This window comes from Agrilus planipennis, unplaced genomic scaffold, assembly GCF_000699045.2.
Source record: "Agrilus planipennis isolate EAB-ADULT unplaced genomic scaffold, Apla_2.0 scaffold42, whole genome shotgun sequence".
Taxonomy (NCBI): Eukaryota; Metazoa; Arthropoda; class Insecta; order Coleoptera; family Buprestidae; genus Agrilus; species Agrilus planipennis.
In genome coordinates this window covers 758,624-774,318 of record NW_020438888.1, presented here as the reverse complement: position 1 = coordinate 774,318, position 15,695 = coordinate 758,624, and the positions used below count along the sequence as shown (strand labels likewise).

The window sequence follows — 15,695 nt, the reverse complement described above, 5'->3', positions numbered from 1 at the left end:
AAAATTTACTCTATTTAAGCTACATTTAATTAAAATAAAAAAATTATAATGTAAAATTATGATAATACATGATAAAGTAACATTTAAATATCGCCGCAATTTTTGCATAGTTGTTCAGAATGCCAAAATATCGAGCTGTACAAAAAATCGCACTGATATTCAAATGTTTTTTGTATTTAAGCTGCATTAAATTAAATTAAAAATATTTTAACGTCAAATTCCGAAGGTCAATAAATGATAAAGAGAAACATCTGAATGTCGCCACGATTTTTTTTGCGTAGCCCCATATTTTGTCATTCTGTTGCCATTCGATTGGACCTATACTTCACATAGTTGCCATTGAAACAAAACCTTATTTTTTCTTTTTTTGAACACTTTGTATAGGAAATCAAATTGGGATAATACAGACGGTCTTGTATTAAAATAGGGAACAAGTTTTGTTTGAAAAAATTTTCGATTAAACAGTTTGGCCGCAGTGAGTATATTGCGTACTTTTTGCGCCACCCTGTATATAGACATACAGCAAAATGATCCGGCTCCTTTTACCATTAAAACGCCCAAAAAGGAATAAAACAGGATAGGCTTTTAACAAAAAGAAGTCACTTTTGTAACTGATCATCAAGTATAGTACAGTCGAAATAAGAAGGCAAAGTCCCCAATAAATAATGCACACTAAAGGCATATCGTTTTTCTCGTTCTTACAAACGGAAGATATCCTGTCTTTACTCTCTAAACACGCCTCCTCCACAGCAATAAAGTAATTGTTTTTCTAAAATCTCATAAAGGCAACGTGGAAGTTTATATTTATGACAAAAATTGAAAGATTTTGTAGATAGCATATACCTATGTACTTAAAGTTTACTCAACGCTTCACACACGTTCTCTTTAATTTTAGTAGAAGGAAGTCTTAATAAAAAGGCGAAATGTCGCTTAACTATTAATGTGCATGATTGTTTTTAATTTCTGCTTGATCATTTCTTAGTTTCTTTTGTAAAAATCCATCGTTAGTCCTTAGGATTTTCAATTATTTTTCGTTTTTCCAGAAATACTATACGCGAGGAGCAGGTACAGAAGCTACACAGAAAAGGAAGCTAAACTAATTGATGAAGTCCTTAAAGAGAACGGCCTGGCCGATATAAAAAGGACATACGCTATTCAGGAGGTAATACCCTGCTCATTGTAAAAAATAGTTACATTCATGATTTAATAATAAATCTGTTGGAAATGTGCCTGAGTTTTTTTTAATCAATTCCTTCCGTTTTTGAATAAAACAAAAATTGTACGTGAATTTACCAAAATAAAAGTAAAATAGATACATATGAATTCGTTTGTTAACGCACAATACAGAGAGATTCTTGTGCTTAATGTAATTGGCATTGATAATTTAGTGTTACTTGGATAATCTTGAGAAAATTTTCCAAAAGTAAAAAGAAAAATTAACTGTAGCCGAACCTAAATGAACGCTGAAAAAAATACAGTAAGGGCATGCTTCCCTGATTGCTATATAATATCATGTTCGTAAACGAGTTTTTAAAATAACTANTTTAGATTGTTTGGCAACATGTTGAATATTCTAATAGCATTGACGTAGCTTTTTATTACTAATAATCTTATATATTCTCGGAATTTCAATAGTTTTATATCTAGTTCTACTCGTAGAGGCTTTATGTAATCTGGATAATGAGTCATAATGCTATGTGATAGATTCGAAAGCAAAAAATTGTGTTAGGTTGAGAGAATATCCCTGAGTGGCGAAAGTTTGTTTGAATACAATTTTTAAAAGCTTGTTTTGAAAATTTTGAAGTAATTTTAAAATACTGTTATAAGTACCACCCCAGGCAATAATTCCATAGCTGACATATTACATAAACATATATTAGTCATAGTACATGAATACATTGTTAGGGAAATTGATTTACTTTACTATTAATATCACTTTTCAATTACATCAGTATTCTCGTTATTATTAATCACTGTGACAAGAGGCTTGTGGTAACTAAAATAGGACACGTGAACGTCGGTAGATACGTGATTTACGAATCGTGAAAACATCGGATCAATGATTGTATCATACTTAGTCGTCCGCAGTGTCCTATCAGAAACAAAATCCAAATTAAGTTCTGATTTTAAATATTGGACTAACCTCTCAATCCTTCAACTTTATTGAAATCAATATTAAAATCGCCACCAAGTATGAGCGAAAGTACATGATACTGTTTCCTCAATAGTTCTGAACCACCTTCTGTATATGGTAATAATGTCTCGTGAATAAAATCTATTATGTCATTAACATTCTGATTGACAGAGATATAGACTGTGACGATAACAATGTGTTTACCGTTAGGCAAAGTGCATCTTGCGGCACATATATCTTCTTAATTAGATTTTGTTTGGCTAACGTGCTGGTCATTTCTTCTCACGTAAACATCATTATTGTCAGTTATCTCATGTTGTGAATCGTCAACATTTTGATAAATGCTGACCCCGCCCCCACGATTGATGTTTGGTCGTCTATATTGTGTTATGCGGTTGAAATTTTCAATCTTAATCGATTCCTCATTACAAAACCATGTTTCTTATAACATTAAAATGTGTGCTTTTTGTACAATATTACCACGGAGATCACGTGTGTCTACTGGGAGACTTTGGCAATTTAAAGAAAAGAGAATCATATTCCCTCCATTCATTTTATCGAGTATAATTTGATCAATCGTAGTGAGATGAACTGTAGATAGCCGGGCGAATTTGTTCCGTATTGGAAGTATCGCTTCGTTGTTTCATCTACCATGGTAAAAACGATGACGATCATCAGCAGGTACCATATGAAGTCCTTCTTGAGCTGTGACCCTAGATAAGGCTACATATACCAAAGGTTGCGTATGTGTCTTGCTGTATTTGTAAACAATTTCTTCAAACGTTTCTCCTTGCGATTTGTGAATTGTTAATGTGCAGGCTGAGTTTAGTGGGAAGTGATTTCTTTTAGCATGAATCGATTTATTTTAGTTGAGAGGAATTGTTGCAGATCTACGATTAATAGGAACCATTTCTCTACAGATTCCTTTTGCATTTGCATAACTAGCCACTTTTCCACGTGCTTTAACACCAATGAGGTTTGGAATAAGGAGCCAAACCCTTAGAACTCTATTTTGATCATCCAATTCAATGTGTAACAATTTACCTACTGCCCCATTGACTAAACCATCAGTAACGTCGATGTTTGTAGTTATCATATAAGGTTTATTTACAACGAAAATAATTTCATATCGTAACCCTCCTGTGTCAATCGTACTGAGTTCATGAAGCTCCTCTCTGGCAACTCTTTCTTTTTCGCGATCAGTTCCACATCCTATTATTTCGTCATCAGCAACTGAATTCGAGGTTTCATCAGATGAACTCAAGATTTTTAAATTATATTCATCGACTGAATGGTTGTCATTGAATAACCGAATTCCACTAGGACAGCGTTCTTCCGCTTCCGTCTTTGAACAGAATCTCGACTCAATCAGTTGCAACTGTTGTTCATCGAATTGATCTCCATTCCCAATCTTTGTTAGTAGTGATGAGAATTCAGCATTCTCTTGTCGCATGATTTCATTCAATTGATAAAAAACAATTCCCTTCCATAACTGCTGATCATCAATTCGCTGTATTTTTTGCTTTCAAATGGGAGTAGCTCTGACAGGTGGCAATTGCCTCAAATCACCAATAAAAATAAGGTGTAATCCACCAAAAGCCACACAAAAGTTCCCTGTTATTTCTTTCAGTATTAAATCTATGCGTTCTAACATTTCCGCCCCGATCATGCTGATTTCATCAATGAGTATCATCTTAACATACTTGAAGAAAGTTCTATATAAACCCTTGATCTCGTTCAATAATGGCGTTTGGAAACTCGACAGGGTGATTTTAAACGCAGTATGAACAGTAGTGCCTCCTATAGCAACTGCGGCTTTCCCTGTGGATGCAAATGCAAGATAAGCATTGCAGTAACCATCCGTAACTGTGAATAGATTACATATCTCCATAATGAGTTTAATCAGGAAAGTCTTCCCACATCCAGCAGGACCAGAATGGTTGTAACGGAAGTGGGTTTTTTGAAGTTAACAACCATATAATATGTTGTGCTAGCTCAAATTGCTTTGCATTTGACTTTTTCATGAACTCGAGAAACTCTGCAGTCCCCATCAAGTTGTGTTTCTTCTTCCATACTGATCCGAGCTTAATCATAGTCGCTGCTACTACGTCGTCGTTGATTCTTGAATTGGGATCTAGAAGAAGCTATTGATATGGATCAGGAATTTCCTCGACATTAACCTGATTTCGTTCAGCTTGTGAGTCGTTGAGCTCAATTTCATCCCGACCTAATCGCGCACAAATTTCCATCGTTTTAGCAATATCTAAATTGGATTCAAATGCCTTTCCCCGCTCCATTATTACTGCTTCATTTTCATCAAACATACGCAGGAATTTCTTATCTGACAGGACATCAGTTTCTTCAATTTCAAAAGGGATATGTAACGTCACCATTTCCCTCTTGTAATCTGATAACTCTTTTCCCCATATTGTAATTTCTGTATCTTATAATTTTCGGAATTTTCCGTTTATTTAATTTTCCTTTAGCAGTGACATTATATCGAGACACAAATTGGGCTAGAGTGACGTCATCAAGTTCAACAGGTCTCTTTTCGTACTTGTCGAAACAATTCTCCTTCCATATGTGTATATCATTATCATCTAGTTCCTTCAAAGTTTTTCTGATTCGTTCTCGCTGTTGTGGCCAGTAAGAAGGTATATAATCAACAGCAACCGATGCCTTGGATATGGGTTCACGTAATAGAAACCAAGCAGCTTCTTGACTTGACATTTCAACACTATTGAGTAAGTTGACACTAAGTTTCTTTGTAGCAGCGATAATATCAAATTCTGGATTCTCGTTCATAATCTCAACGAGTTTCTGTTGTAAATTGTTGATTCCTCTGTTAGTCTTATTGATATAATCGACGACGTACTGAGCGCATGAATATTCCTCAATGATAAATTGGAAATCCATATTGGATACAATCACGTTCAGTATGAAAGGATTAAAGCAATTATGCCATTTTTCGGAAGGTTGCCGTTTTATAAATACTCGAGGTCGAGTTATCCCAGCTCGTAAAATGTTTACATAATCGTCATCCGATATCATGTGATTAGCTTGATAAAAGTTCTCAATGACGTTGTAATCATTATCTTCTAGCTTTTTCGTATATCTTTGTATCGTGATTTGAGTATTTTCAACTCTGGATTTTCTTTCTCTAGTGGTACGAGAATGGTAGTTTTACGGATAGACATGAAAGGCGTCTCGAACCTGCATTGCCGAATCTTCGCACGGGTATTTTTAAAGCACGTGAAAGTGTGCTTATGTGTTTGAAGTTTTACGTGTCCAGAAGCTTCTGATGAACTTACTGAGAGCATTAATTAATGCAATCGCTCCTTCGTAGTTGACCCCCAACGCGTCCGTGGGTGCATTATCCAACCATAATAATATGTGGGCGTGTGGACTACCCCTATGTTGGAATTCAATGCGTTTGAAGTAATTAAGAACTCTATATTTTCCAAATGTACTAAATTTCTCTGCTCATCTATCAGCTCTTCTCCTTGATTCTTTCACTGTTTCATTAGCACTGATCATCAAAAACATGGTTGGCTTTCCCAATTGACGCATCATTGCAAACAAATGACGCTTACGCGCAGACCAATAAGCTGCAGAATTCGGTATAGACTTCATGAAAGCTAAGTTGCTCTCTAAGCAGATGTTGATATAATGTTCAGATAATATGTGCTCTTTTGATATATTATTGTTCTTGCCGATATGTTTAAACACAATTTTTAAACCATCACAAACTCTCAGACGCAATAACTTCATCGCAGTATAAAGAAGCCTATTTGGGACTACTCCTCTCCTATTTGAACGACGCAATTCACTTGTTGCCATCATAGATGGTGTGATTGTAATTTCATCTCGAAATATACGAAATTCCCCAAGGTAAATCGCTGGAAACGATAATTCTTCTGCGTACTTATCAAATAACAAATTCTCTGGAACTTTATTCTCTCCTGGAGCGATTTGTAAGAAGTTATCTTCGTTCCACATGAGAGTTTGCTATTGCGCTGTAAGACTTTCATCAATTGCAATATATTCACTTAAGTCATCAATGTGTATTCGCTCTTATCTCGAATCAGGGTTAACAGGGATTGCGTGATCTGCAGTTTCAGGGGAGATATGCGCTTGTATATTGTCATAATTTGAAGAGTTCTCTGTACCCGTGTAATCAATTATAACGTTGTTATCATTAGTTGTGAATCAGACATCATCTACTTTAATTTTGTTATGTTAACCATTGTTTGATAACAGACCTTTTAACCAACCCACGAAGATAACTCGTTTTATGAATAAGTTTTTTTTGATGTGCACATTTATACAAAACTTTTCTTCTTATCCATCAAGTCGTCTGGGTAACAGATTTGTCATATTATTAACTGAGACAGGTACATTAATTATGTGCCCGGTTATAGCGAACTGGCCGTTAAAATGTCGCAATCTACGTATTTGCATAAACGGCAGCCTCGGTGAGATGAGTCTCTCAGAAATGATATCTAATTCTTGCAATCTCGCTTGTTTTTTTGGATATTTGAAGCCGTTAAAGGCTGGCTTATCTTCATGAATATTTTGTGCTCTATTCAGTTTTTTTCGCCGGAGTCTGTACTCTCGCTGTCGCTCAGCTGAAGCTTTGGTTTTTTTTTTGAGCTGGTTTTAATCGTTGGCTGGTTACAGAACTGTGAACAAACAAATTATACAATGTTTAAATACCGAATATATNAATTCACAAAAAATACTGCTCTTTAAAATAACAACTATCGAATATATATAAATATATATATATACATATATATACCAACCGATAAATTACGTATCGCAAGATTCTTCAAATATTTATGAACAATCTTTTTCCCCGAAATACACTTACAGTCGCTAAGCGTTCGAAAGATGAAAGATTTCTGAGAATAAACAGCTTATTATTCGATACGATTAATTGATTTGATTTGATTATCAACATTTTTTACAAATGCAAAAAATTGCACAGGAAATGCCTCCCTTTATGGTACCAACTATTCAGTTATTGTATATGGCGGCCCATAAATTACGCACTGCAAAATTCATCAATTTTTTTACTTCATCAACACCCCCCCCCCACGTAACGGGACTACAACGTCCCGTTAAACTACCTTTTTTCCCTTATACTTACAAGCGCTAAGTGGTTGAGAGATAAGAGATTTCCGAGAAACAACTTATGTATTGTTCGATACGATTAATTAATGAATCGATAGGCTGAAAAATCTTTTCTCATCGTACATATAGGTATATATACATCCAGAAAAATACAGATCTATTACACTTTGCCAGTAACACTTTAGAAGTAGCTAGTAAAAATGTCTAAGCAACTTTTCGCGATTGTTTTTCTTGCATTAATTTCATTTTCTTATTCACAATATGTCTCTCGAGGCCAGTGTGAAGACAGAAATATAAAGCCAGTAAAAAATTTCCCAGGAGTTGGTTTCGTAAGTTGACTTAATTTTAAACTAGCTTTTACTTGTCACATCTCAACTAGAAGTTTTCCGCTTAGTCTTTTCGAAGTTCCCGCGATGTATTACTTTTCCGAATCTACTGTGTTATTCACATTTTCTTTTTGTTTTTTGTTATTTCTACATTTAATTTTAATTATAATGGTTTTTCACTTTCGCAATGTGAAGCCCGAGTGAATTTTACTTTCAATTAATAATTTTTCTTTGTCAATTGATGCATAACGTAAATTTAAAAATAGCACACCGAACTTTTTACGCTAAAGCGTAAACAGACATACAAAAAATATTTTAAGGGTCAGTTGTACCTTAATATGACACAAATAATATACAGACTTATATAAGAGGTGGTTATTTTGATATATTGCAGACAGTTACTTCAGTATTATNTTTTTGTTTTTCCAGAACTATTATATGCGAGGAGCAGGACCCGAATGTACTCAAATTCAATAGCTAAAGAAGTTGATAAAATCCTTAAAGACAACGGCCTAACTGATATAAAACGAACATATGCTGTTCAGGATATTGATACCTGCTTATTTAAAAAAAAACAGTACATTCATGAAATTTGTTCGAAATGAATTGATATTAAATCTGTTAGCAACTTGAATGAGTTTTTTCAATTAATTCCTTCCTTTTTTCAATAAATGAATCATAGTACGTAATTATTTGTATTTATAAGAAGAAAAATCAAATAGGCAGGTAAGTGTTCGTTAGTTTACGATAAATGCAGAGAAATTCTTCTTATCAATGAGATTAGCATTGATAATTTAATGGAGAAAGATTAATATACGCCGATGAAAATGCAATGTTGACATATTGTTTAATGCCTACCTAATAAGATTAATAAATTTGATTTGTTTATCAAATCAGTAAAAATTCACAAAAAATACTGCTCCATACAATAACCACTGTACCGAATTATTGTGTGACTGTCCATTATGTACCGCAACATTAATCAATTTTTTACCTCGGTAACTCTCACGCAACGGAATATTAACGCCCGGCTGGTGTATTTTTTTCCTCGAAATACACTTACAATCGCTAAGTGTTTCAGAGATGAAAGATTTCTAAGAATAAGCAGCTTATGTTCGGTACGATTAATTCATTTGATTTCATTATCAATTTCTCTTTACAAATACAAAAAAAATGCACAGGAAATACAGCCCTTTATGATAACGACTATTCGATTATTGTATATGGCGGCCCTTAAATTACGTATCGCAAAATTCACCAATTTTTGGCCTGCACAACGTCATAGCCCCATAAAGCCCGGTTGAACTCTTATATTCCCCCAAATACACTTACAACTGCGAAGAGATTGTGAGATGACAGTTTTCGAGAACAACTTATTGTTCGATACGATTAATTAATTTGATTTCATTATCATATTGTATTATTGTACATGGCGGCAGATAAATTATGTACGTAATTTAATTTGTTTATCAAGTGCTCTATAGAAATAGAAAAAATCCTGCTCTTTAAAATGGCGACCATTAAATTGATGATCGATAAATTACGTATCGCTAAATTCGTCAATTTTTCACTTCTGTAACTCTCACCTAACAGTACCATATCAATATCATCCGGCTGGACTATCTTTTTCCCTGAAATACACTTACAACCGCTAAGTGTTCGAAAGATGAAAGATTTCCGAGAATAAACAGCCTATTGTTCGATACGATCGATTAATTTCATTTTTTTAACAAATTATCTACATATATATTGTTAAATTTCACAGGCAGATATTCGGGAACTTACTATTGTAAGTGGAATTACGTATCGCAAGATTCTTCAAATATTTATGAACAATCTTTTTCCCCGAAATACACTTACAGTCGCTAAGTGTTCGAAAGATGAAAGATTTCTGAGAATAAACAGCTTATTGTTCGATACGATCGATTAATTTCATTTTTTCAACAACTTATCTACATATATATATACACATCCAAAAAAATTTAGAATCACTATACTTTGCAAACAACAGGCTAGAAGTACTTAGTAAAAATGTTTAAGCAACTTTTTGCTGTTGTTTTTCTTGCACTAATTTCATCTTCTTATTCACAATATGTCTCTCGAGGCCAGTGTGAAGACAGAAAAATAAAACCAGTAGAACAGTTCCCACTAATTGGTGTGGTAAGTTGACTTTTTATTAAACTAGTTTTTACTTGTGACTTTGTTCTCATGAAATTTGAGTTGTTATAATTTAACAATGAGCAATTAAGAATATTAGTTAATAAAACATTGGAAAAAGGTTGACTGAATGTGTAGTTTTTAGTTAGACGTGATATTTAAAAAATAGAGGAAGAATGATCAATGTTATTTGTAAAAGTAACTCAACTAATAACTTTTTCGATAGTATGGAGGTGATCAGTTTTTGCGCAGATGGTTCACTGTGTTTACTTCCAACATCGAAGCGGACTGCCAGGAACTAAACTTTAGAAGAAGAACAAAGTCAGTGAATGAATCGCAATTTACTTTGTCACAAAAAGATGTATTAACTGGTAAACGGTATCCTGATGATGATGGCGTGATATCACTGGGAAATTATAACGGTGAAAAGGTTGTAGATGTAAAATTCAACAATACTGAAGGCGTGACGCAGTTTAGAATTCTTGGGTACAATAACAATTACTATACAATTGATTATAATTGCGTCAATATAAATAGCACCCACAGAAGAGGTAAGAGTGATACAAAGTATTTTTTTTCTAAAACCTTTTAGCGCCTTTTAATGTTAATATTAATGAAAATACTAAATAAAACACAAAAACAAATAACAATAGAATTGAACAGTATAGAATTCAAGAGAAGGCGCTTAACGGTAAAACCAGATATTATTGAAAAAAATAAGTGATGCAAAAACAAATTTAAAAGAATGTTAAAGAAAGCTTAATGAATCGTATTATATATTTACAAATAATGTACGTTTTTCCGCTACAACCGAATAAAGGCAACGTTGAACTTTATATTTATGACAAAAAAGTGAATGAGTTTTTGGATAGTAAACCTAAAGTTTATCCAACATGTCACACACGATACAATTGGCTATCATCAACATCATAAGGTCCTTAGTCCTGGGACTGTTTGGACACGCACCTCAACAACTCTTTCCTACCGTAATCTAAGTATACCTCTACCCCTCCTAACTCCTGTTTCTGCCTCTAATATGTCTCTGACTAGCCCTTCATGCCTGAGGAGGAGTCCTACCAACCTACCTTGCCTATTTTTTATTGACTTCCATAGAGTCCTCTGTTCTCCTATTCTTTCTAATACCTCTTCATTTCTAACCTTCTCTATATATTTTCAACTATTTTTTGTTTTTCCAGAATTATTATATGCGAGGAGCAGGTACCGTAACTACATCGATTCGACAGCTAAAGAAGTTGATAAAATCCTTAATGATAACGGCCTGGCCGATATAAAACGGAAATACGCTAATCAGGATCTAAATATCTGCTTTTAGTAAAAAAAAAAAAACAATTAAATTCGTGAAATTTGTACGAAATGAATAAATATTAAATCTAATAGCAGTAAATGACTTTTTTGAATGAATTTCCTCTTCTTTTGAATAAATGAAAAATAGTAGGTAATCACTTGAATTTATAAAAAGAGAAATAAAAAAAATACAACGTGTAATTATACAACACGCTACTGAAGTGAAACTTCTTCAAACACACAAACATGCCGGAATAGGGGTTAAGGAATTGGTTTGATGGTATTATTTGTACACTATGAATTTAAATTTTACCTAATACATTGCGGAGTTGCCTGTAACGAACGTTGCATTGGAGCGCGCTCACGGCTCATGCGTTCCCGACTACGTGGCCGAGTAGAGGGGGGACATCCGTTGCATGATTTCGTTACATAGAAAAACTCGCATGAAACGAACTTACCCTACCGTGCGTAAAGAAGTTTCACATCAATAGGTGGGATAGTATTCGTTCGTTAACGTTAAATGCAGAGAAATTCTTGTCATTAATGAGATTGGCATTGATAATTTAATGTAGGAAGCTTAAGATACGCCGATGAAAATGTATTGTTAACAAATTGTTCAGTGCCTACCTAATAAGATTAATAAATTTGATTTGTTTATCAAATCAATAAAAATCCACAAAAAATACTGCTCTATATAATAACGATTGTACCGAATTATTGTATGTGATTACGTACCGCAACATTAATCAAATACACTTACAACCACTAAGTGTTCCAGAGATGAAATATTTCTATAGTACAGTCGAAATAAGAAGGCAAAGTCCCCAATAAATAATGCACACAAAAGGCATATCGTTTTTCTCGTTCTTACAAACGGAAGATATCCTGTCTTTACTCTCTAAACACGCCTCCTCCACAGCAATAANCACTATTATTAAGTATATTTAACATCTTGTCCCATTTAACATTGTCAAAAGCTTTTTCTAAATCTACAAATCCCATGTACGCACTCTTTCTTTTTTCTATAGTTTTCTTTATTGTTTATCCATAAAGCTAAAACGGCCTCCCACATTTGTCTATTCCTTCTAAACCCAAATTGATCATCCCCTAATACTTCTTCCGCCCATTTTATCATCCTCCTCTACACAATTCTAGTTAAGATTTTTGACGCATGGGAAGTTAAGGTAATTGTTCTATATATCTCGTACCTGTCCGCACCCCTCTTTTTAAGTAATGTTATTACTACGTTCTGTTTATAATCCTCTAGGACTTTCACCGTCTCGTAAATGTGACTAACTAGCTTAAATATACGATCTATAACCTCTACAGATCTATAATTAAAAAATAATTACTACATAAGTTTTCATAATACACAGGCTGAAGGATGAAAGATGATTGCACATTTCCGGCAGAGAAAAAAACACATACTTCAATGCCTATCTAGTAAGATTAATTAATTTCGTTTTTATATCAAATTGAGAAAAATGCACAAAAAATACTGCTCTTTATAATAACGACTGTACCGAATTGTTGTATATGCCAACCGATAAATTACGTATCGCAAAATTCTTCAAATCTTTATGAACAATCTTTTTTTTCGAAATACGCTTACAATCGCTAAGTGTTCGAAAGATGAAAGATTTCTGAGAATAAACAGCTTATTGTTCGATACGATTAATGAATTTGATTTGATTATCAACATTTTTTACAAATGCAAAAAATTGCACAGGAAATGGCGCCATTTATGGTACCGACTATTCAGTTATTGTATATGGCGGCCCATAAATTACACACTGCAAAATTCATCAATTTTTTTTTACTTCCCCAACCCCCTCACGTAACGGGACTACAACGTCCCGTTAAACTACCTTTTTTCCCTTATACTTACAAGCGCTAAGTGGTTCAGAGATAAGAGATTTCCGAGAAACAACTTATGTATCGTTCGATACGACTAATTAATGAATTGATTCGATGAAAAATCTTTTCTCATATATACATCCAGAAAAATACAGATCCATTACACTTTGCCAGTAACACTTTAGAAGTAGCTAGTAAAAATGTCTAAGCAACTTTTCGCGATTGTGTTTCTTGCATTAATTTCAATTTCTTATTCACAATACATCTCTCGAGGTCAATGTGAAGACAGAAAAATAAAACCAGTAAAAAATTACCTAGGAATTAATTCAGTAAGTTGACTTAATTTTAAACCAGCTTTCACTTGTCACTTTGTTTGTTGAGTTATAATTTAACAATGAGCAATTAAGAATATTAACCAATAAATCATTGTGAAAAAAATACCATTAAAACAGTAAAAAACTGATTTTTCTTAATTAAAATATTTCTGCTTAGGTAATCCTTTGCTTCATTCTCAACTTGAAGTTTTCCGCTTAGTCTTTTTGAAGTTCCCGCGATGTGTCTATTACTTTTCAGAATCTACTGTGTCATTCACATTTTTTTTGTTTTTTGTTATTTCTATCTTTTATTTTAATTATTATTCTTCTTCGCTTTCGCAATGTGGTGCCCAATTGAATTTTAGCTTCAATTACCTTTTGGTAATTTTCCTTTGTCGATTGATGCATAACGTAAATTTAAAAATAGCACATCGAACCTTTTACGTTAAAGCGTACAGACAGATTGACAAACAGACAAACAGACATACAAAAAATATTTCAAGGGTTAGTTGTACCTTAATATGACACAAATAATATATATACAGTTATTTAAGAGGTGGTTATTTTGATATATTACAGACAGTTACTTCACTATTATTTATAAAAGTAGCTTGACTCAGAACTTTTTTTTTAACAGTATTCATTTGCTGGTCTTTTAAGAAGATGGTTTACAGTATTTACTTTCAACATAGCGGCCGACTGCCAGGTAATAAGCTATAGAAATATCGGGAAATACTATAATGAGTCGGAATACACTTTGACCCAAAAAGATGTAATAAATGATAAATGGCTTCCCGGATCCAATGGTGTAGCAACATCCGCCAGTGATAATGGTGAAGGGATTATAAATGTAAAACCCAATAATGCTACCGATTCAGTGCAATTTAAAATTCTTGCGTTCGATAGCACTTCCTATACCGTCGATTACAATTGCGTCAACATAGACAGCAACTACAGAAGAGGTAACAGATGAGTATTCATATATACGAATAAATGGAATTTGCGGTAGGGTGATTGTGAAAAGACGTTATACTATTTTCAAAGAAAACGCACCGTTTATTTTCATAAAATATTTAACGAGAAAAACTGTAGCAATTGTTTCGATTTCGAAAAACAATTGTTGGAGTTTTCCTAGTTAAATATTTTATGAAAATAAATGGTTCGTTTTCCTTAAAATTAGGATACATATATAAAGTAATTGTTTTTCTAAAATCTCATAAACGCAACGTGGATGTTTATATTAATGACGAAAAATTGAATGATTTTGTAGATAGCATAGACTTACGTACTTAAAGTTTACTCAAAACCTCACACACGACCTTTTCAATTTAAATTCGAGGAAGTCTTAATAAAAAGGCGAAGTGTCGCTAAAGTAATAATGTGCATGATCGTTTTTAATTTCTGCTTGATCATTTCTTAGTTTCTTTTGTAAAAATCCATCGTTAGTCCTTAGGATTTTCAATTATTTTTTGTTTTTCCAGAAATACTATACGCGAGGACCAGGTACAGAAGTTACACAGAAAAGGAAGCTAAACTAATTGATGAAGTCCTTAAAGAGAACGGCTTGGCCGATATAGAACGAACATACATCTATCAGGAGGTAATACCCTGCTTATAGTAAAAAACAGTTAGATTCATGATTTAATAATAAATCTGTTGGCAATGTGACTCAGTTTCTTTTTAACTAATTCCTTCCCTTTTTTAAATAAAACAAAAATTGTAGGTGAATTTACCAAAATAAAAGTAATGTAGATACATAAGCATTCGGTTGTTAATGCACAATGCAAAGGGATTCATGTGGTTAATGTAATTAGCATTGATAAAATAATATTACTTTTCAAAAGGAAAAAAAAAATTATCTGTAGCCGAACCTAAATGAACGCTAACGAAATTGTTTCGTGAAATATGATGACAGTAAGAGAAGTTTCTCAGATTTCCATATAATATCATTCTCGTAAGCGAGTTTTTAAAATAACTCTAGCTAGAAATACCCTCAAAGGAGTATATTACACTCCCGAAACTATCTTACTTTAGCGTTTAGGGTATGTTTAATAAATAAAAACACAAATAAAACACTAAGATATAACAATAACTTGAATTTATGTACACGCAACAAAAACTATGAATGAAAAAAGAAATATACAACAGACGAAAAACATAAAAGTTGAAAAGACACAAGAACACAACAAGACACAAAAATAATATACAAAAACAATGAAAACAGACAGACAATTAACAATAAATAAATGTTGTAGACTTACTCGAATGTTGACAACAGAGTGGTTAGTAAGTATGAAAAAACTTTAAAAAACTTTTGGGTGTTTCATTCCCACCAGCCAGTAATGCTGGTGGGTGGGCAGTCCCTCCGGACTATGCCGGAAGGTAGGGCGGAAGGCCCTCTTCAGCCTGCTTTCAGGAATCGTGGGAATGGGTGGGTGGTGGTTCGGGTGAGAAAGATGAGACGGA

The 15,695-nt window shown here is 33.5% G+C and overlaps 2 protein-coding genes across 2 annotated transcripts; both read left to right on the top strand.

The window, feature by feature from the left end:
• Nucleotides 1–9,593: 9,593 nt before the first annotated feature.
• LOC108744986 lies at nucleotides 9,594–11,121 on the top strand. The gene is made up of 3 exons (XM_018480988.2): nucleotides 9,594–9,756; nucleotides 9,980–10,304; nucleotides 10,950–11,121. Exons 1-3 carry the CDS (start codon nucleotides 9,628–9,630, stop codon nucleotides 11,084–11,086), a joined length of 591 nt encoding a protein of 196 aa, XP_018336490.1. The 5' UTR covers nucleotides 9,594–9,627; the 3' UTR covers nucleotides 11,087–11,121.
• A 1,952-nt stretch (nucleotides 11,122–13,073) lies between these two features.
• Nucleotides 13,074–14,897, top strand: LOC108744987. Its single transcript, XM_025981747.1, has 3 exons — nucleotides 13,074–13,244; nucleotides 13,867–14,191; nucleotides 14,711–14,897. The coding sequence occupies exons 1-3, from the start codon at nucleotides 13,116–13,118 to the stop codon at nucleotides 14,845–14,847; spliced, it is 591 nt and encodes a 196-aa protein (XP_025837532.1). The 5' UTR covers nucleotides 13,074–13,115; the 3' UTR covers nucleotides 14,848–14,897.
• Nucleotides 14,898–15,695: the final 798 nt, after the last annotated feature.

Bases quoted from the DNA above. Each gene is read 5' to 3' on its own strand.
- LOC108744986 (XM_018480988.2), top strand. From the start codon at position 9,628: ATGTTTAAGCAACTTTTTGCTGTTGTTTTTCTTGCACTAATTTCATCT. The intron at 9,757-9,979 runs GTAAGTTGACTT...CTTTTTCGATAG, and splicing joins AGTTCCCACTAATTGGTGTG to TATGGAGGTGATCAGTTTTT. The intron at 10,305-10,949 runs GTAAGAGTGATA...TTGTTTTTCCAG, and splicing joins AAATAGCACCCACAGAAGAG to AATTATTATATGCGAGGAGC.
- LOC108744987 (XM_025981747.1), top strand. From the start codon at position 13,116: ATGTCTAAGCAACTTTTCGCGATTGTGTTTCTTGCATTAATTTCAATT. The intron at 13,245-13,866 runs GTAAGTTGACTT...TTTTTTTAACAG, and splicing joins ATTACCTAGGAATTAATTCA to TATTCATTTGCTGGTCTTTT. The intron at 14,192-14,710 runs GTAACAGATGAG...TTGTTTTTCCAG, and splicing joins AGACAGCAACTACAGAAGAG to AAATACTATACGCGAGGACC.